The 21,125-nt window shown below is 32.9% G+C and overlaps 1 protein-coding gene and 1 non-coding gene across 2 annotated transcripts; both read right to left on the minus strand.

Annotated features, from left to right (window-relative positions):
- Positions 1-10,476: 10,476 nt before the first annotated feature.
- Positions 10,477-10,558, minus strand: TRNAS-CGA (transfer RNA serine (anticodon CGA)). The gene has a single exon. It is a non-coding gene; the product is annotated as a tRNA-Ser (tRNA).
- A 5,451-nt stretch (positions 10,559-16,009) lies between these two features.
- On the minus strand, positions 16,010-21,036 carry LOC133291837 (gamma-interferon-responsive lysosomal thiol protein). The gene is made up of 5 exons (XM_061490167.1): positions 20,654-21,036; positions 20,485-20,550; positions 19,957-20,097; positions 16,590-16,682; positions 16,010-16,391 (listed from the first exon to the last, which is right to left on the minus strand). Exons 1-5 carry the CDS (start codon positions 20,915-20,917, stop codon positions 16,179-16,181), a joined length of 777 nt encoding a protein of 258 aa, XP_061346151.1. The 5' UTR covers positions 20,918-21,036; the 3' UTR covers positions 16,010-16,178.
- Between the last annotated feature and the right edge of the window lie 89 nt (positions 21,037-21,125).

The raw sequence follows: 21,125 nt of genomic DNA on the forward strand, positions 1-21,125 counted from the left end.
TTGGTCCACATCCATCAGTATGTACCAATTCTAGTTGAATAGTTGCACAAATCCCTTTGACATTGTAAGATTGTTTGGCCATTTTACCTTCCAAATAAGACTTACATGTAACTTTTAGTTCAAAGACTATGAAACTTTCAGTCCCTCTTTTAACTAAACCATATTTCCTATTCGAGGTAAAATGACTCAATCATAAAGGCCAAATGTATGTTTCATTTGAAACTTTTATTTCTTTAGTAAATGTTCTTGTTCATCATCCTTTTAATTTAACATAATAAATTCAATTGGGTATCGGATATAGGTAATAAAGACTATTTAAACAATGTATCGAAACAAACAAGACGAAGATGAACTTTGAAACGAAACTGGGGAGTCAATTGCATTGTTAAACCATATTTTAACCAAACAACTAACAATAATTGTATTTCTCTTAAAACCCAGAACAAATAAATCAAAATCCTTTAAATAACTTGTCCAACTGCATGGAATCACGCTCTATAGGATTTGAACCTAAACATCGGGTTTTGGAGACCCGCATTCTACCGAAATGAACTAAGAGCGCTTTATTATCCTACATAATTTCATACGACCCTGCCAATACAGCTTGCATGCATATACTATATCAATAAATTTTGATTCAAGCTTAAAATTTCTTTATCCACCTCTGACAGGCATGCTATGTTTGAACTACAGCAAAGAGTAGCAAACATAATCAGTGGTTCCTGAAATATTGATTCATCCACACTAACCAAGCCTTAACTTACCCATGTTTGGTTTTTTTCGTCACCTCTGGGCAATTTTTTTTAGTGTCCCTTCAGTCCGCACTTGAAGCACTTGCCTTTCGACTTTTTCATAGCAACTAGTTTGACTACTGATAACCAAGTCATTTTGTTCTTGTTACAATCCTTGGGTTCCCCTTTTGGATTTAACAGAACTCTGAGCAAACCCTGTATTAACTGCATTCTGTCTAGCAGGGCCGCTAGACGCAACATATATGTCATTAAGAGTTTGAAACATCTCTACTTCACTCTTAACCATGTTTACTTGCTCTTGGAAGTGTTTGGAAAGACTAATAAGAACAGAGCAACAAACTACTTTATCTTCCCTTTCCCAATTTGAGTATTACGTCATCGTTGCCTTAGATGTATCCTCTGCAGGTTGCCATGACTTTGGTATTGTCAGGACAAACTTTAGCTTTTCATGTTTTAGAACAATATCAAGGTTTGCTTTCCACTGTTCATAATTGGTACCACCAAGAGATTTTTGACTTAAAAATCATTTCTAAAGAATTGCAGGAAGACATTTCTGAAAAAACATACAAGGCACAAAATTATAATCAATAATGCAATAAACAAACTAAGTGCAAGTAGATTTTCATAATTAATTTTGTTTATTATTAACAATCATTCAATTTTCTTTACAAGGCTTACGATTGGCAAACCACTTGTAAAAATCAAAAATGTTATTTGGGCCTTCGGTGTCATTGCCAGAACCTCGATAGGAGGGCTAACAATTTTACCAAATTTGAATGTGATTAACCATTATTTAATTTCAAAAATTTTCCTTAGTATCCAAGCAATACCGACGATGGGCCGTACAATACTTTACTAATTTTTTTTGAAATTATTATGGTTTAATCTAGTGAAATTCGACCATGCTTATCCGGTGAGGCTTCAGCTATGATCATTTCACTAATAAACCCACAAATAGAACTCGCATGTTTTAAAATTAATTACTTATTTTTAAAACCTTCACATATTCAATATTTTTATTGAAAATTTTCATAAGCTTAGTCAAATGTAAAATTCAATGTTTAATTTCATAATTATCTTTAATAACTTAGTATTGCCAAGCGATGGGTCGTACAATTTTTTATTAAAATTTTGAAATTATTAAGGCCCAATAAAATCTAATTATGCTTATCCAATAGGGCTTCACATGTTTTTTTTATTGATAGGCCCACAATGTTCTTGGAGGTTAAATTAATTTTTTAATTTAAATCTCCTCCCATAATTATTTAGGCTCAATATAATAAAATTCAATCATGCTTATAAGGTGAGGCTTCCCATGATTATTTTATTATTGGTCTTAAAGTGTGTTTCGAGGTTAAATTAATTTATTAATTTAAATCTCCTCCCATTCTACATAAGCAATTTTACAATTTCCTAGAACTATTCAATTGAGAATATCCTTTTTTTATTTCAAAAACTATGTAAACACGCGTGCCGATGAACGTGCATCGCTTAGCTTATCGAAATTTTGAAATCATTAAGGTCCTAAAGTCTTGTCATGATAGGCAGCACGTGCTTTACACAATCATAATATATGATTGTGGTATGCAGTGTGTGTTAACACATGACCATTTTAGAAGACCCACAAATTACCCGCAAAATAAACAATTCTCTTAGGAAAATTTTCCAATTATTTATCTAGATTTAAATTATCCTAAATAATCGACTTAATTTTTAATCTAGATTTTAGGAATCATAATAATTGTTATTTATGAGGATAATTTGAAATCAAAATAATTTTCATAACGACCATTAATCATTAAATTCGTCATGCGTATATTTCAAAAATTAGAATTAATGTCATAATGACCATTAATCTAGCCTATCAAATGTAACAACCATTACATTTAAATTTTGAAATATGAATTAATTGTCATAATGACTATTAATCTAGTCGTTCAAACATAACAGTCATCATGCTCATGTAATTAACAAGTTATATAATAATACGGCAACACATATTTTATATGGCATATTATCACATCAAGCATGTTATCAATCATATAATTCATTCATTATAAAAATAAAGCCATTATAATGACCGTTGCAATTGGATCTGCGAAAACGTTTAGACCATTGAAGTTTGGAATGCAATAGATCATCATCATTTTAATTTACCTCTTGACCCGCATATCTACGTAGAACCACCTCATATATGATTCTCCTTCACAAACCGATCTCCTCTATGTCACGGCACAGACTCAGATCTTCTCTGCATCACAACACGATCAGACCTCACGTGTTTTAGGTAAATCTTCTTGACTATCCTCAATGAGGAAGGGAGAATATGTTGACATTTTTTCAGATCTGAGCTTACCTCTTCTGTTCAATGACCTGGAGGTTGATGACTTAAGTGCTAGTATTTATATGGGTACTAAGAAACTCTAGCCCTGATCTCTACGGGCTCTAAACTTCTTGTGCTCTTTTCATACTCTTTGCCCAATTGAGCTTAAGTAAAGAGCACAAAATCCAACACTTATATCATATTATTTATTTTAATTAAAATAAAATAAAATAATTCTTTAAATAATGTTAATTAATAAAGATATTATTTTATGTATTTTTTTCTAGTTCCTAATAGGCATTATAAAGGTTTGATATACTTAAGGAGGCTAATAAGCTTAGACTATACCTTTTGATTTTAAATATAAGTCATATCAGATTTATAATTTAATTTACATCAGGCTAATAGGTTAAATCAACTCAGAGCATTTTACATAAATCTAAACTATTTAAATCAAAGTTTAACCTATCTCAGCCTATTTATGTCACTAATCACGAGAAAGAAAGAAACAATAGCATACCTTCTTAGTTCTTACCCAATGGTTGGAAATTAACTATTTAATTATGTAATTTGAAAAATTAATCAGATCTTCTTTTTCTTCTTCTTTTTAAATACAAATCTGATCTTTTTTACTAGCTGAGCTGTCATCAAAATCATTAATGACGTACCCACTCTTCTCTCCTAATCTAGAAGCCACACCTAAAGAACTTTATTTTGTTGCATTATTACATTGTGTGAGTGCTTCAATTTCGTTGTTCTTTTGATTAGCTACGGATAATATACTTTTTTAAACGAGAGTATATAATAATTTATTATGATATTTAATTGTAATGGACCTTACTGACGCTGCCCCAACGGTTAGCGACAACACCGTTAAGGTAAATTAGAAAAACTGCGTCCATTATTATTATATCGCTGGAAAAGTGTGTGCTATTTTAAAGAATGTAAAGTTGTGTCATTTTAAGAGAGAGAATGAGATAGATAAAGGAAGAGAGAGAATTGACAAAAAAAATAAAGGTGTGGGTCTCACTTCCTTTGTGAGAGTGAAAGTATATAAGTTGTGTCATTTAGAAGGATAAACATTTTTTCCTTATTATATTGTTCAAAACTTTTGAGGTTCACTGCATCGTTTATAAGAAACTTGTAAAAGAAAACAATTTATAAGAAACATTAGTAAACAATTTTCATCTATGTTATTAATGTGCTTGATAAGGGCTCGTTTACTTATTATTTGAAGTAGAAAGTATCTTTTCGACAAAAAAAAAATTAAATTAATTTTTTTTTTATATATAAAAGACTAACTTATAAATTGAAATGAGTAATTTTTAAAACTTGAAAACATAATTAGAACCCAGTTTTTCAACAACAAAAAAAGATTATTTAAACATACTTTAGATTCTTTCATAGGTTATGAGTTATTTAAGTTATTTAACTAATATTACTCTGTAAATAATTAAGACGTTGGTGGCGTATGATCAGATAGCGACGAATCTATTTAATATTCACCCATAACGTATGTCACGGGTCGTTATTATTGTAGAACTATAATTAATATGGATAAGATGTTGATAGGGGATCCGATAGTGTAGTATCTATGACGGAATTTGCCTACTTCGTCCACAGAAAAACAAAAGTGAAGTTTATCTATACGTTCCCTCAACCCATTGTCCAACTCAATAGTTCTACACTCAATAAAATTATTCTATTTTATTTCGTCAAAGATATGATATATATTACTGTCACATTAAAAAAGAAAAAGAAAAAAGATGCTATTCTATTGATCATGGAATATGATGTATTAGTTTATGGCGAGTAATCGTATCATATTAGTATGTATAATGCTCTGAGTCACTCACGTCTCTCCTAATATTTTTTTAAAGGTTTATAGTTTTTTCTTGTGCAGTAGCCTTCTTTTTGTTGTCGTTTTCTGGATGTTAGTTTACCATAATTTATTGCTGCTTTCTTTCCTCATTGTGTCTTTTTATCTTCTGATCATGACATAGGCAGCAATCCCATTTTTTCCTTTGTTTTTGACTTATTTCTTTTATCAACAATTAAAGATTAATGTTCATTGTAGGTAAAGTTCCGCACGTGGTATAATATGTGAAATTTTCATGGAAAGTATCTTCATGTATTTAGATAAGAGTGAGAAAATTTTCCATAGTTAAGGTGTCATGTGGATCCTCTCATGTGAGTATCTTCATGTCATGTGAAAAAAAAATTATTGGAAAGTATCTTCACGTAGGTAAAGTTCCGCACGTGGTATAATATGTGAAATTTTCTTGGAAAGTATCTTCATGTACTTAGATAAGAGTGAGAAAATTTTCCATAGTTAATTGGTATAACAGTAAGTATCTTCATTTTGTGATCAAATAATATGATCACATGATCACTTTTTCACATAAGAGGATCCAAATCCTCCTAGTTTGATTTGTCTATGTTACAATTCAAGCGCATGAGTGTATAATCCAAAATATTAGCTTATTAGATAGAAAAATATTATAATTTAATTAACACTTTGAAAATTTTTATTTACTTATGTAAAATATAATTTATTAAACCCTGAGTGAGCTTGTTAAAGACCTTTACAGAAATTGAATCTATAATTCGATATTATTTTGACCTACATAGTTTTGTCAAAATAAGATGTTAGTTTAAAACTAACAATTTTCTTTTCGAATTACAGTCCACGTGTTTAGAGACCACTTAACTTATTAAATTGAGCGCTTATTAGAAGACTAAAAGTTATATTTAAGGGAAACAAGTTAGGTGTGGATCGTATTGAAAAAATAAAGGCGTGTTCCATTTCTTTGTATTTATGAAATTACACATATTTTTCCTATATTTAATAATCTTTCTATCGCATAACACAAAGTTATATCTAATAATTATAATGATTCAATTTCATTCCGATCCTCTTGTACTAAGATAAGATGCCAGTTCGAGAGCAACACATGAATTAAATGTTTAATTAAGTGCTAAATTGAGGAGCAGAATTCATCTATACAATAGAAAAAGATATTAATTATTTAGCTATGAATTCTTATCTTCATTATTTGTCGGGTTGTGATATTATTATTATTTTTTGTTTTGTCTATTTCATTGACTAACTCAATATTAACATTCGCTAATTAACTTTATAAACCAATCCGAGACACAACTTATTATTTAAAAATTTCACATCACTTGCTTTTGGTGTCACGGATCAATTGATAAAGGGTTGTTTCAGCTTAACCAGTAGTCTTATAATCGAGTACCTAAAAAGCAGTTGTGTTAAAACTTGGTAGGGAAGCTTTGTTGTCCATGTGGTTATATCCGGCTCGCATCGAATTAGTCAAATAATCGATGAATTGATGGATAATATAAAAAAAAACTAACAACACCATTTAATTTTAGTTTTTCCCTTCATAATTTCGTGAAAATCTCTCACCTTGTAATTTCGTAGAAATCTCTCACCCCTCTCTTTTGTTTATATGTCAAATAATCATCTCACCTAAAAATTTAAGTTGGTAAGTGAAGATCTCATCAATAATTTTATATTAAATCTCTTTAACGCGTCTCGTACCTATGCTAAAAATTTTCAAAATATTTTAATTATTTATTAATAGAATGAAGACGGAGCTATAACATATCGAATTTGTGACCTCATAATCGCAGAAGCTTTAATAATATGTAAAGAATCAATATGATCACTTAAAATCTTAAGCTACATCAAGTCTGAATCTGTTCTAAGAAACTCCAGCCTTTTAATATATTGTAAAGAACTATTTCATTCCAAAAATTTAAATTAATAAATGAAGATCTTAACAATAATTTCATATTATATCTCTTTAATACTATTCTCTTGAATCCTAGCCATCTTTCCTTGTTTTTATGGCCTTTTCATTTGCTTCTTTCGGTTTCTGTCTCTTGCCTCTAACCAAAAAGAAAAAAAAAATCGTAGTTTAATGTTTAAACAATCTAATCAATTTTAACATCAAATCAAATTATTGTATATATGATGCAGCACTTGTTAATTTATAAATATGCAGGTAATTACTTCTCTGTTTCACTGAAGTAACAATGTTCTCGGAATTTGGTGGAATTGGAAGGAAAACAATTTAACAAAAGGCAAAGTATGCTTTTTTTATTTTAACGCCAGACAGTAGTGGTTGGTCCTATTTGTGAGCAGCAAGCAACGTTAATTGGTATACACAAAGGAAAACCATTGCACATAGAAAGACATGGTTTGATAGGTCATATTGGTCTACATGATGTGCTAGTAAGTGAAGTGGGTCCAAACTCCTTTTGACAAACTGTTGTTTTAGTCACCGACAGGGATATGTGACCTCTAGATTTATTTACTGACACACTCTCTCTGTGCCTCATGCTCCTCTTTAGATACTGCACAATTTTTATTTTTATTTTATTTTTATTTTTTTAATTCCTTCAAGTTTCAGGTCAAAATTGAATCACCAACTTCATCTTACTTTTTAAGTTCCTCTTCTGCAAGAAACCAGACCAGAGAGATCGAGTTCAAATATGCGGTAAGAAAATGTATTTATATATTTAACTGTTGCATTGTACTTGTTGGGAATCGATGTTGGGGCTTTAGCTAGATTTTAACACCTTCAATCCAATTCTTCTTGTCGCTAGAAAAACGAGAAAAGAAAAGAGGAATTTGTTTTTCAGATATAGAATTAGATTCTTTGCGTTTTAGAGAATTCCCTTTAGATATCTCAAGTTAATTTGAGATAACTTCATGCGATATTTGGGACTGCTCGGTTCTGTTCTGATTTTTTTGTTCATGGAAATAATTATTTTTTATATTTATTTATTTTTAAAAGTCAAAAACTAAAACAGAAAATAAAAATAACTCAGACATGTTCTCTAAATTTGATTCTAAAAACAAAAAACAGTTATAATTTTCAAAACATTTATTACAAAACAGACCTTAACAAATGAGTTTTTTGTTTGATTGTTGTTTTTAAAAATAGTTTTTTAGTTTTCAGAACAAAAAAACAAAAAAACTCGTTTGGTAAGACCTGTTTTGTAAAAAATGTTTTGAAAACTATAACTGTTTTATTGTTTTTAGAATCAAATTTAGAGAACATGTCTGAGTTGTTTTTGTTTTCTGTTTTGGTTTTTTACTTTCAAAATTAAATAAATATAGAAAACAATTGTTTCCATAACTATTTTATAAAACAGTTTTAAGAACAAAAAAATCATAACACAATCAAACAGACCCTTAGTTTTTTTGTTCTGAAAACTAAAAAACTATTTTTAAAAACAACAATCAAACAGAGCCTTTATCTTCGGCCACTCCAAAATTATGTCATTTTGGTGTTAGAAAAATTAATGAAAGATGTTTTGATATTTTTATTTATTTATTTATTATATGAATTTTATCAAAATATCCTTCATTAATTCTCCTAACACTCAAAATGACATAATTTAATTTTGGGATAATCGGAGATAAGATTATCTCAATTGACTTGAGAAACAATAAACCATATATATGAGAAAAAGAAGTATCATTTTAAAGGAAAGAAGCTTGTGTACTTTTAGATGATTTACACAAAGTAATACAGTATCTTTGTGTAAATCTGAAAAGTTAATTTTTTTTACTTTACACATCAGCAATGTAACTGAGGAGAGAAAAAAAAAAGCAACTTTTCATATTTACATAAAGTATGACGGGTCATACTTTGTGTAAATCACTTAAAAGTACACAAGCTTCTGTACTTTATAATGATACTTCTTTTTCCCATATATATATATATATATATATATATATATATATATATATATATATTGGGTAAAGAATTTTTTCAGTTAATGGAGATAAATTATTTTTGGTGAGTCCAAAATGATGTTATTTGTAGCAGAAATCAAAGTATTTTTGTAATTCTAATTTATTGCAGGATTATATTAATCTTTATCATTATAATTTTTTAATCTTACAACTCATAACGACGTCGTTTTGGGCTCACCGAATATAACTTTATTTCAAATTCTTTTCCCATTGATTTTAGTATATAACAAAAAGAAAAAGGATGAACAAAGGAGGGTTTTCTAATGCAAAATGTATTATATAGTTCGGGTAAAAAATGTTCAAACGTTACAGATTGAAAATTTTCACCTTTGTGTGAGGCTTCCGTTACAGATTGAAAATTTTCACCTTTGTGTGAGGTTTCCGACCATTCAGACTTATGACACATAAGAAAAAAAATTGTATCACATCAATTTAAATATTTTATCAAAATAATACAGTGAGACACGGGAATAAACGTATTCAAATTGCGCATGGAAAAGACGCGCACTTTGCATACCATATATAAGCGCGACTTGAACACAATTCCTCGATAGATGACTTGTATTGCCCGTCACTAGAAATGTTTAAATTTTGATTCAATCAATGAGGGAAAATGGGAAATCATCTCGATGGGTATCTGATTATAATTCTTTGTACCCTTCTAAGGAAGTTGACGTATTTGTAAAGAATTTTGGGATACACCACCCCAAAAGCTAGTTCAAATGGTGGGAGTGTCCAAGACTTTATAAAGGTCACATTAATTGCACATACAATCAATGTGAGACTATATATCTCAACAATATTGCAAAGAATCAGTTCCCACTTCCCACACAATATGAAATTTGTTTTCCTTTGCTCACTTAGATCAAGCCTCCTAACTCAAGATAGAAATGAGTAACAGATGCTGTTGATAGTGGTCATCAATCTCCCTTTCAAATTGAACAGTATTAACAATCAAGCTAAAAAAAGAAAAAAAAATCGTAACTTGTTGCTATCAATCATTTCAAAGTCTTTGTCTAAAACCCTATAAACAGGAGATCCTCTCACAGCCACAATAAAGACTGCTATCTTGGTCCCACTACGATTGCAAATTCATTAACGAAGATTCATGACAACGACTATTTGAGAACCTTAATATCTAGCGACTCTTCTTTATATAACGTTGAGTGTTCTATGTATAATATCTGTTTTGTTTTTAAAATGATTTTACAATGTTTTTCTCATGCTCTTTAATGTATTTGACTAATCATCGCTTAAATTACTCAAGCTACAGTTAGATTTAGAACCATTACTTGAAGGTAAATTCGTAAATGTATTTTATAGATACTTTCTTTTCTTTCTTTCGTTTTTGATATAATGATGAGATTTGAACATATAAACTTGTACAAACTAATCAAATTTCTGACTTTTAATAGATACTTTCTAGATTAGTGTTAAAGTTTGTTCTCTCTCTTTAAATGTGTTATTTATATCTACAAGGAGCCCATTTATCAACTTGGATCTTGGGCCAAGAAAAAAGATAGATAAGGGGGCTTGAAAATGGAAACTTTGGTACAAAATTAAAATATTATAGTATAAAATGGAAAAGAACATACAAATACTGGAACCGTCGACAGCAGGATTCGAACCTGCGCAGGCAAAGCCCAACAGATTTCGAGTCTGTCTCCTTAACCACTCGGACATATCGACGACTTGGTTGTAGATATTTAGAACAAAATTTAAATCGTTGAAATGAAAGGTAACAAGTGCTTCCAAATCACAAAACCAAACATATTGTTGTAAAAGGTTTGTTAATTTTTAAAGTGACATAACTTAAATTTGATTATACATCATGCTCATGAACATATATAACATAGTAGATAAATAATTCAGATCCATGAGTATAAGGAAATTAAATATATTTTTATATTTGAAATAAAATTTTAAGAGTGAAAGTAATCAATATATTACTAAAAGAAATAAGAGATATTTTATTACTTATTTTAAACTAAATAAGTAAAAAAAATATGTAAAAGGGTAGGTAATTAATATATTACTACTCAAAGATATAAGAAATATTTTATCACTTAAATTGAATTTATTTATTTTTAATTTAGAATACAAAAAAAAAAATGAGATTAGTGAGAGTTTTTAAGGATCTCATAAATAGTTAACATATGTCATTAATCCTATATACATGATTTTTTTTTACATAATAGTATATAAAAATATGAGTAAATACCATTTTTCGTCCCTGACAATTTTCACGAAGCCCCTTTTGGTCCCCAACAATAAAAAAAGGCTCATTTTGGTTCTTAATTTTACAAAAATAGGGCCACATTTGTCCTTCCGTTAGTTGGTATCCAACGACCCAACTAACGAAGCACACGTGGAGCGTTAGTTTGCTGAGTCACCGTTAAGTATGCCAGCGTGGAAGTAATACGACGCCGTTTTGAACATGCCTTATGTCTTCTTGGAGTTTTGGACAGCTGACCCTAGCATCGAAGGCCATATTTGGTCCCTGACAAATTTATCGAGGCCCTATTTGGTCCTTAACACTAAAAAAATGGACATGAACACAGAAGTTGCAAGACATATTGCAGCAAACCTCCAACCACAAACCTTTCAAACCACCATTGCAGCAATCTAATGGCCCTATTAATTTGAATCTCACCAACAGGAAACAAAGATTTGGTCAAATCAACTACATATTCTTATGAATTTCATAGGTAACGTACTATACACACCTCTACTGCATGTGAAGCAAGTCAACATTGTATAACTGGTAACGCCAAAAAATAAAAAAAAGTCAACTTATAATAACCCGAGAGAATCATTGAAAGGTGTCAAAAGCACAGCATCTTCTTGAGATTGAAATTTCTATGTCTGAGTCCTCAAAGAGTGAGTGAACTTTCTATCAAGTGCGTGACATGCAACTTGGTAAGATGTATAGTGAGTCTTCATATATGACCACAAATGTACAACGAGAAACAACATTAAGTGAATGTGCTCCACCCCTGAGGCAGTCTCAATTTCCTATGCCAATAGATAGAAACTCTTGACCAAAATTGGAATCCAAAATCGTACTCCATTGCTTTATCAGCAAGTCCAGCCACTATCAAAGGCAACCAGACATATCTTGAGTCTCTCAGGTTACTTGGATTCCATCTATCTGCCATAAAAATGAATGAACCTGGGAACCTAGGTAAGGGAAGCACAAAATTTCTCTGAGCAAGGAAGGTAGCAAGTCTAAACATTTTGTTTCCTCCAATGCATGGATTTCCCATAGTTTTCCAAGGCCCCAAGATTGAATCAGCTGCATGAATCAGTGCCTTATTTGGGGTCCATCCCGTGCAGCCTGATGTGATCATGTAATGGAGAGAGAGAATTCTTGTCACAAGGATATAACACCATTACTATAACAAAATAATCTTGAAAAGAGTTGTTTGTAAATCTTCCAGTAAGCGAGAGTGTAAGAACCCGCACCGTTAATTAAGGAAGTTAATTAATTATTATGTGAAATTAGGAAATAATTCTATAATTGACCCTAATAATTATTATGAGACTCTAATAATTATAGTAAGTGGTTAAGAATGCTGAAAGTCGCTTTTCGGAAAAAAAAAAAAGTGCAGATACCGGTTCTGCTAGTCAGTATAAATGCGCACCGAAAAAGTATCCCGGAAAATTATAATAACTGCATGATAATTACTAGAATAATATGTAGGACTTGTAAAACGAGTTTCAAGTCAAAATAATAGGAACTGGTGCCAAAAACTGGTACTGGCTATGAAAAGCGCGTACCGGAAAGGTGCTCGGAAAAATATAAGAAAAATATGATAATTCTTATAAAATTGAGTAGGTTAAGAATCTTGAATTTGTGATTAAAATGTTAAGCGTAGCAATTAAAGTTAATACTGTGTGTTTAAATGTTAAGTGGCTATATATAGCCTTGGCACATGATCCTAGGTCTGATTTTGGGTGCCTCCTTCATAGGATTTTCTGAGTTTGAACTCTCTTTGCTGCCTTCTTCTTCCTTGCTTGGGAACTCACCAAAGAAACTACCTTTCTTCCATTTCCTTGCATTTAAACACCTTGGGTGTGTGGGAACAATCCTTGTGGGTGGGAAAGTGGCTTCTTTCTTAGTGTAGTTGCTGCCTTGTGAGGTTGAGAGTGTTGTATTCTGGTTTTGGTGAGGAGAGAGCTTGTATCTTGGTTGTTGTGGCTCCAAGGAGCCATCTTTGGTGCAAAGGGCCAACCTTTAATCATCATTTTCGCTCTCCATTGAAGTCAGTACCTTGGAGCTGTTGTGTGAGCTCCAAGAGCACCATTTTGCTGAGTTTAAGCTTTGGTAAGTTATACCAACCTTGGTCTTGAGTTTTGTTGCTTAAAGATGAAGTCTTGGCATGTTAATGGGTTAAACAAGTAACCAACTGGTTTGTGGACCTAAAACAGATTAAAGATGCATGCTTTGACGTTTTAAAATGTTAAAAATGGAACCTTGGAAGGATATCTTCGCGAAATGCAGAAACTGCATTCTGTCGCGAAATATCCGGATATTTGGTCGATAAATATCCAGATATTGATATCCGGATATGGGGATCTGGATATCCAGATATTGATATCCGGATATGCCCCCGAGGGACATCTGAATATTCTGGGTTTGCGAGGGACAGTAGCGTACTGTTCATCCAGAACTGATCTATGGGTTTGTGGACCCTAGTTTGAGGAAGTTGAACTTCTGTAATTAATTAATGTAAGTCAAAATCATGTGATTAAGGGCTTATGGCTTGGTGAAAAACCTTAAGACGTAAAACGTAATGAAAAGGCGTTGTCTTTATGTTGTATACTTGTAGAGTATGATTGTTGATGTATTGTTGGTCCATAACAGATTGTGAATCTGTTGTGTTTGGACTTTGAGCTGTGGACTCTTGGTTTTGGGTGTTAGCTTGCAAGGTAAGCTTTCGTGTCCTCGGTTTAGCCATGTTGTGGTTCCACCATGTCCCATGGGGGTATGGTTACATGCATGCTGTGTTACATGCTTTGGATATTTTGAAATGCTTTTCAGCTGGTATATGCAATGGCTTATAATATGTATGTGTTGTTTCCACTTAGTCGGTAAGCCTGAGTATGTGGCGTCATACAAGATGGTGAGTCCGTGGGTGGGTGCAAGTAGCGTCTTGCATATTGTGTGGGTAATAGACGTATTCCTGCATTTCTCTGATCAGTAGAATAGAATTGACACACATGACATGATTATCTGCTGCATTGCACTATTTTAAAACTGATGATGATAAACTGTCTTTGAACTTATATTGCACATGTAAGTGAGCTTGGGGTGGAAGATCCTTGAGGACCCCTTGTCTTACTGAGATTTCTTGTTTAGAGATCTCACCCCACGTTTGGGGAATGCTTATTTCAGGTTCAGGTAGTATGGTGACTGATGCCTCTGGCGGCAGGAGGCCGGAGCTTAGCTGATTATGATATTACTGCTTATTTGCTAACATGACTGGACTGGATGCTGTTTATGTTTTCCGCATTATTATTATGTTGTTGATGTTGAGACTTATGTTGGGCTTTGTTGCCTTATTTGGGTGAGCATGGGAGTTGTCCATGCCACTCTGTTGTTAGTACTTTTGAGTTGTGTTGTATGAACTGATAGTTGGTCCGGTCTACGTGTTGTAGTTCCGTGACTAGAGACATACATTATGTTGTTTTAATTAATGAGGTATTTCAGTTAGCTGTTTTATTGCAATTGCATACAGGGATGTTTTATTAATTGATTAATAAGCAAGTTGGTAATGATAATGACATCATAATTGAAAAGAAGAAGATATTCCGCAATTTTTTATTAAGCGCAGCTTAATACGATAGTATGATAACATTACCGGATATATACGGGGTGTTACAGAGAGTATGTATGTTAATGTTGGAGAAACAAGTTTACTTCATGTCCATAAAGTCCAGGGAGAAAAGGCAAAAACACATATTGAAAAAAAATGAGGGCAAAAAACACTCTGCAAACAAACTCATTGGTCTTACCATCTTTGCTCATGACAAATAGAAAGTTGAAAATATAAAAGAAGATTGTCCAAGTTATTTGGATGCAGAAACAAAATATTTTTCCAATGCCACTCCATATATGAACATGCTACAGACCAAATGCCTTTCACTTAGCAGCAGCACCAATTGAATTCTTGTAAAAAAAATTTCTCTGATTCTTGCTACCTCTTAAAGCCTTGGAAAGTGGATGAGGGAAGGCAACACCAAGTGGAGCTAAGATCTTTTTTTCTCTCCTTATTTTTGAATATATTGCCATGTAATTTCTCCTCTGACTCGTGTAAGAATTTAAAGGGATTGTAGAATTTAGGAGAAATATTTGAGGGATTATCAGTGTTCAGTGATAAGAAATGTCCTGGAAGTATAAACTTTGTTCAATGATAAGAACTTGTAATTGGTAGGTTTCTTAGCCTTATATGGGTGAATAAAAACTTTGCAGAAAAGTAATACATTTCAGTCAGCATAAACCTAACTTGAGCATAAACCTAACTTGAGGCTACGAGCATTAGGAACATGAATCTTCTCTGTTAATTGACTTATCAATGAATGAAGTTGATTGATAGATTACAAAGTTCTAGAAGCATTGAGGTTCCACTAAGTTGCTATCATACATTTAAAATAGGGCCAGTGGATTACTGCAATGGTGGTTTGAAAGGTTTGTGGTTTGTGGTTTGTGGTTTGCTGCAATATGCCTTGCAACTTCTGTGTTCATGTCCATTTTTTTAGTGTTAAGGACCAAATAGGACCTCGATAAATTTGTCAGGGACCAAATAGGGTCTTCGATGCTAGGGTCAGCTGTCCAAAACTCCAAGAAGACATGAGGCATGTTCAAAACGGCATCGTATTACTTCCACGCTGGCATACTTAACGGTGACTTAGCAAACTAACGTTCCACGTGTGCTCCGTTAGTTGGACCGTTGGATGCCAACTAACAGAAGGACAAACGTGGCCCTATTTTTGTAAAATTAAGGACCAAAATAAGTCTTTTTTATTGTTGGAACCAAAAGGGGCTTCGTGAAAATTGCCAGGGACGAAAAAAGGGTATTTACTCTAAAAATATATAGATTTATTTGCGTATATAATGTGTTCAGTTCCCCCTTTCCATACGATGGAATAACCAAAATATCGATATGCATTTATTAAGTTATACACAACAGGGTTTTACTGAGAAAGTACCTACCAATCCATCACAAGTTCTATTTTCACTTTTCTAGGTATCACTACAAGTGAACAGGAACCAAACGCTTTTAAATCGCATGCAGCATTGGCACATCTAAATTGCACCTATGAGGTTCATCTGGTGCTTCCATGATGTAATGGTTGACCTTACCTTTTCCCATGTTAGCATCACTCCTTCCATACTGCAAATTGAATGCTTAGGCTTTGCTTCCACTTTACGAACAGTATTAAGGTATGTTTGAGTGCAACTTTTGGGTGCAGGACCTTTATAAGCCTTACAGACATAGCTTAAGAAGTTTTCATAATCCTGCAGCAAAAGAAATTCGCAAATTCTTTAGAATTCCCAGTACATGTGTAATTTCATTCATTATTTAATACAACTTATATATGTAAACCACAAATTTAATTGTCATAAATTATTTATTAATTAGAGGTATAGGTTCATGAAAATTCAAACATAGGGAATGGTGTATGTTTAGCTAGATATAAAATTGCAAAAACCAACCTCATAAAGTGGTTCTCCATCCACAACTACCCATGGAACATACTCATGAGGAGGCTGCAGAGCATCTGTTTCAGCTGCATACTGTAGCTCCAGCTGCAAAAAGATGGTAATGCTACTTGAGAGAAAAAATTCCAGCCAAATAAGACTCAAAGCACGTCTGTAATATACTTTTTTATACCTATAAAGAGATAGTATTAACATTCTGGAAGTTTGGCAAAATATTGAAAAAGGATTTTGCCAAATTTTCATGAAGAAAGACCATATTAAGAAGCAACAAATTGGCAAATCTATTGTATCTTCTGGTATTGCAGCAAAGAAGGCCTTATAACTAGTTAAAATTAAAGGGTTAAAACATTTTAAGATACAATGATGATATTATGAGATATTTTCTAGATATTCAAACACTCCTTAATCTAAAGCTAGCAACATTCTAAGAGAAAATAAACTAAAAATATAATGCAATAGCAGGCGACAACGTCTGGAACTAGAGACAATTTCAGAGCATTTGGGACTATAAACAAGGCTTAGACTACTTTTAGGAAAGAGACGGGGCAAGACTACATACAGAGATAGGGCTGGTGCATGTCACAAATGTTAGAATTTGTATCTAAAACTCCATGGGTTATGAATAAGAAGTAGCTTGGAGAAGAAGAAAAAAAGGGAAGATGAAAGGGTTTGAAGTCCCACATTGGGCAAGAAATAAATGGTGGAAGGCTTTATAAAGATCCACCTCACATCTCTAGTTGCCCCTTCACACCACTTTTGTGGAGGAGAGAGAGCGCAGGTGGGCCCTGGTCCACCAGACGCGCACTGCTGCAGGTTCGGTTCGGTCGGTCGTGAGAAAAATAAAATAATATTTATTAATTTATTTTTGTCCAAAATGCCCCTGTTCTAGCCATTGCTTCCCGCCGAATTGGTTCTTCCTTTTCGCTTTCGGTTTTGAACCGAATCGGTGCGTTCGCCTTTCGGTGTCTATATATAGACGTTGACACCAACAGAAAACAATCCAGATCTTGTGCATCGTTACTCTGCCGAAATTTTTCTTAGTCATTTCTGTGCATCCAAAGTCATAGTTCATACAGCCTTAGGCGCTTACAGTGTGTGATTCCTCAAACATTCAATTGTGTTCGTGGAGGCTCCCGATCGATAGTGCCATCATTTTGGAGATGTCAATCCATTCTATCCTGTGAGACATTGTTCGCTAACCTTGGGCATCAATAAAGGGAACAAATTGTCTTAAGGAGAACTTTGTTGGGCTCGGATTCTCTGCATTCTTCATCATTTTTCTGCATCTGTTCTTCAATAATACTGAGTTCCACCGTTTTATTCTTTGGTGCATATTTATTTTTGTATAATATAGATCCATCTTGATCACTCAAATTCTTACCCTTTGTGAATTCGGATATATTCCGATTTCTAAATGTCTTACTAAACAACAACAAACAATATAACTTGCTAGGTAAAAGGATGCGTGGATGAGGGTAGATGTAGATCTGACACCCACAATCACCGAAGAGAGAGAAAGTGACACTGATTTATGGTTTCAATGGCTAGAATTTGTGCACGACCAAGAAGAAGAAAAAAAACAATGGAGATAACAGCATTGTTGCAGTAGAGTTCCAGATTTTAGCAAATTCAATAGCGGACTAATGACGAGATATGTCATGGAGGATGGTATCACTCTAATACCATGTTTAAATTAAAGGATTTTAGGTTGGGAAGGAGAAGGAGGGAAAGTTGAAAATAGAGAATGAGTAATCTAAAATTGATATTGATTTGATTGATAAGATGCGACACAAAATATAAAGCACTAAACCGTATTTATATTAATTCTAGACTCCTAATCTTAATTAAATGAGAAAACAAATTATGAAATATAATAAAATATGGAAACCACTCCAAAGAGATCATCAAAGATACTTTAAAACATTCTAAGATACAATAACAATATTATGAGATATTTTCTAGATATATTACATTGCTTCAGAGTACTGTAAGAAAGCAAAATTAGAACCACTTTTCCCTAAAGCAATTGTTAGAATCAGTTTAAATGATTTTTCATCAGATAAGCCAGATTAGCAGTAGATGAGCACATCACAATGCTAGGTACAAGCATGGCCACTAGCATGAGATTTACTATCACAATTTTTCTTGGGATGGTAAATGTTACCTAAGAAAAACTTCAGACAAACAAATGATATATAGACTCAGCCCATCTATCATATCTTTTTTACTGTATGGAGATGGTCTCAACATTAACATTTTGCAAGTTAGGAAATATACTGGAAAAGGATTTTGCCAAATTATCATCGTAAAGAATTAATTCAACCCAACAACTTCAGATATTAGGTTAAGGCAACATTAACGGTTTTATATTATATTTCTCTAACAATCACGAAAAAATATGAATGTTAAGAAGCTACAAATTGGCAGTTCTATTATTGATTCTGGTACTAGTTGCAGCAAAGAAGCTATAAATCATCTGTGAATATAAGGTTATTCAAAGAACATATTACACTGCTTCTGGGTTCTGCAAAAATCAAAACCAGGACAAGCTTTTTGAAGTAATTGTTAGAATAAGTTAAAATTACTTTTCATTAGTTATTTCATTTTGATGATTTGAAGAACAAAAACAATTAGTAGTTAAGCACAGAACAAATGCCAGATCAAAGCATTGTCACTAGCACCTGATCTAATATCCCAAAAATAGAGCCGGTAACAGTTTGTTGACATGGATTATCTCTACTAAAAGTGAGATTCAATTATCTATTCTTAGCGAAATAGAGAATCAAGAAGGCTGCACCAATTCTCCATCTATATGACTGTTCAACCTTTCTAGTTCTCAAGCTTACACCAGTTTGGTTCATTTAGCAGTGTTACTACAACTTAAAGGTTCATAAAAAACAATTATAGATATTAGAGTATAATATAAACCATTAAAGAGGCCCTCACCCAACAGCTTAAGTTTTTGAGTTGAATTGATTCTTTACATGGTATCAGAGTCTCGTGTCCCAGGTTTGATTCTCACCGCCTCCCATTGTGGAATTTTCTTAACACAGGTAGGTGAGCCTGTGCATTATCCACCCTTCAAGCCCAGTGGGCTCTCGTGTGAGAGGATGTGTTAGAGTATAATATAAACCATTAAAGAGGCCCTCACCTAACAGCTTAAGTTTTTGGGTTGAATTGGTTCTTTACAATAGAAAAGAAAAAGTTATTTAATATAGAACACTTAAATATCTTTTCTTAAGGAAAGAAAATGGGGTAGCCAGTAGAAAGTCTTTCAGTTAGTAGCTAATATACATATAACTGTCTCTGTGAGAGCACAGTATTTCAAGGACAATAACTAAATCAGAGAAAAAGAACTAACCTCTTTTCCATATTCACTCTTATAACAATGATCAATAGGCTTTGAATCCAGACCCACTTTCTCAAAACAAGATTCCCACTCTTTGCGCTTACCCTGATACACCAGGTTCTCAACACAATAGATGAAAGGAAAATGCTTGCTCTGCAAAAAGGTGTGAATTATATAAATACTTATAACAGTGATATACATGCAAAGTATTAGTATACTGAACCAACAGTAAAATCAGATTAAGAATGATCTGCAACATTAAAAATTTAAACTAACAAGATAAAAACCCAGTTTGTTTGCATGAAAGAGACAACAGACACAGACAAAGAGCAAAATTCCAAAATTATTTCCAAATAATTGTCCTTGGATTATTAACAAGTAACTGTTCTCAACTTCTTATCTTCTTTAGCTTATAAACAATTTTATTTTTTTTTCAACTTATCCTAATCATCATAGTACTCCTAATCTCAATTAAAGCAAGAACCATTTAAAAAAAAAAAAAAAAAAAAAATCTTACCAAAGGGGCAAAGCAATTCTTACCAGTTCAGGCCAGATATTGATTGCACACGCTTCAACGGTGTCCAGCAAGCACTCATATGGGCCATGCTAAATAAAATAAATAAATAAAATCAGAAGCGAATTTTTGATGAATGGGAAAATAGACACAAACACACAAAGACACAATTTGCAATTCACATTAAAATGGAACCTGGCAATCAAAGGTGGCGTTGCTTCTGAGCTTGGTATTACCCCAAGGAACGAGGTTGAGGTCAACGATGGAGATAAGGTCATCGTTGAAGATCTTAGGGAGGTAATTAACGATGAAGTTTGCACTGTAGGGGCATAAGCTTTCATAGTACAACTCTAACAAGACCTTGTTGTGAGATTGAGATTGAGATTGAGAGGGAGAGAAGAAGGTAAAGAAAGAGAGGTAACAGAGCAGAGAAAGAGAAAAGGTGGAGGAAGAAGCCATTGCCGAATCTGAGATTGAGTTCAAAAGGAGAAGAGGGTAACTGACTTGAGTTACATGCCAGGTGGAGGGACCCAACACGAAACTGTGGCAGCGACGGGAAACAGATTTTTTCTTTTCTTTTTATTTGTGTACCTCACGGCATATAGTTATTAAGGTTGTTGAAGAGTATAGTTAATTGAAATAGGCTTGGAATTTAGAAATTGGATTC

Source organism: Gastrolobium bilobum, unplaced genomic scaffold (genome assembly GCF_033153095.1).
Source record: "Gastrolobium bilobum isolate Gb01-03AN ecotype WA unplaced genomic scaffold, APGP_CSIRO_Gbil_v1 utg1911, whole genome shotgun sequence".
NCBI lineage: Eukaryota > Viridiplantae > Streptophyta > Magnoliopsida > Fabales > Fabaceae > Gastrolobium > Gastrolobium bilobum.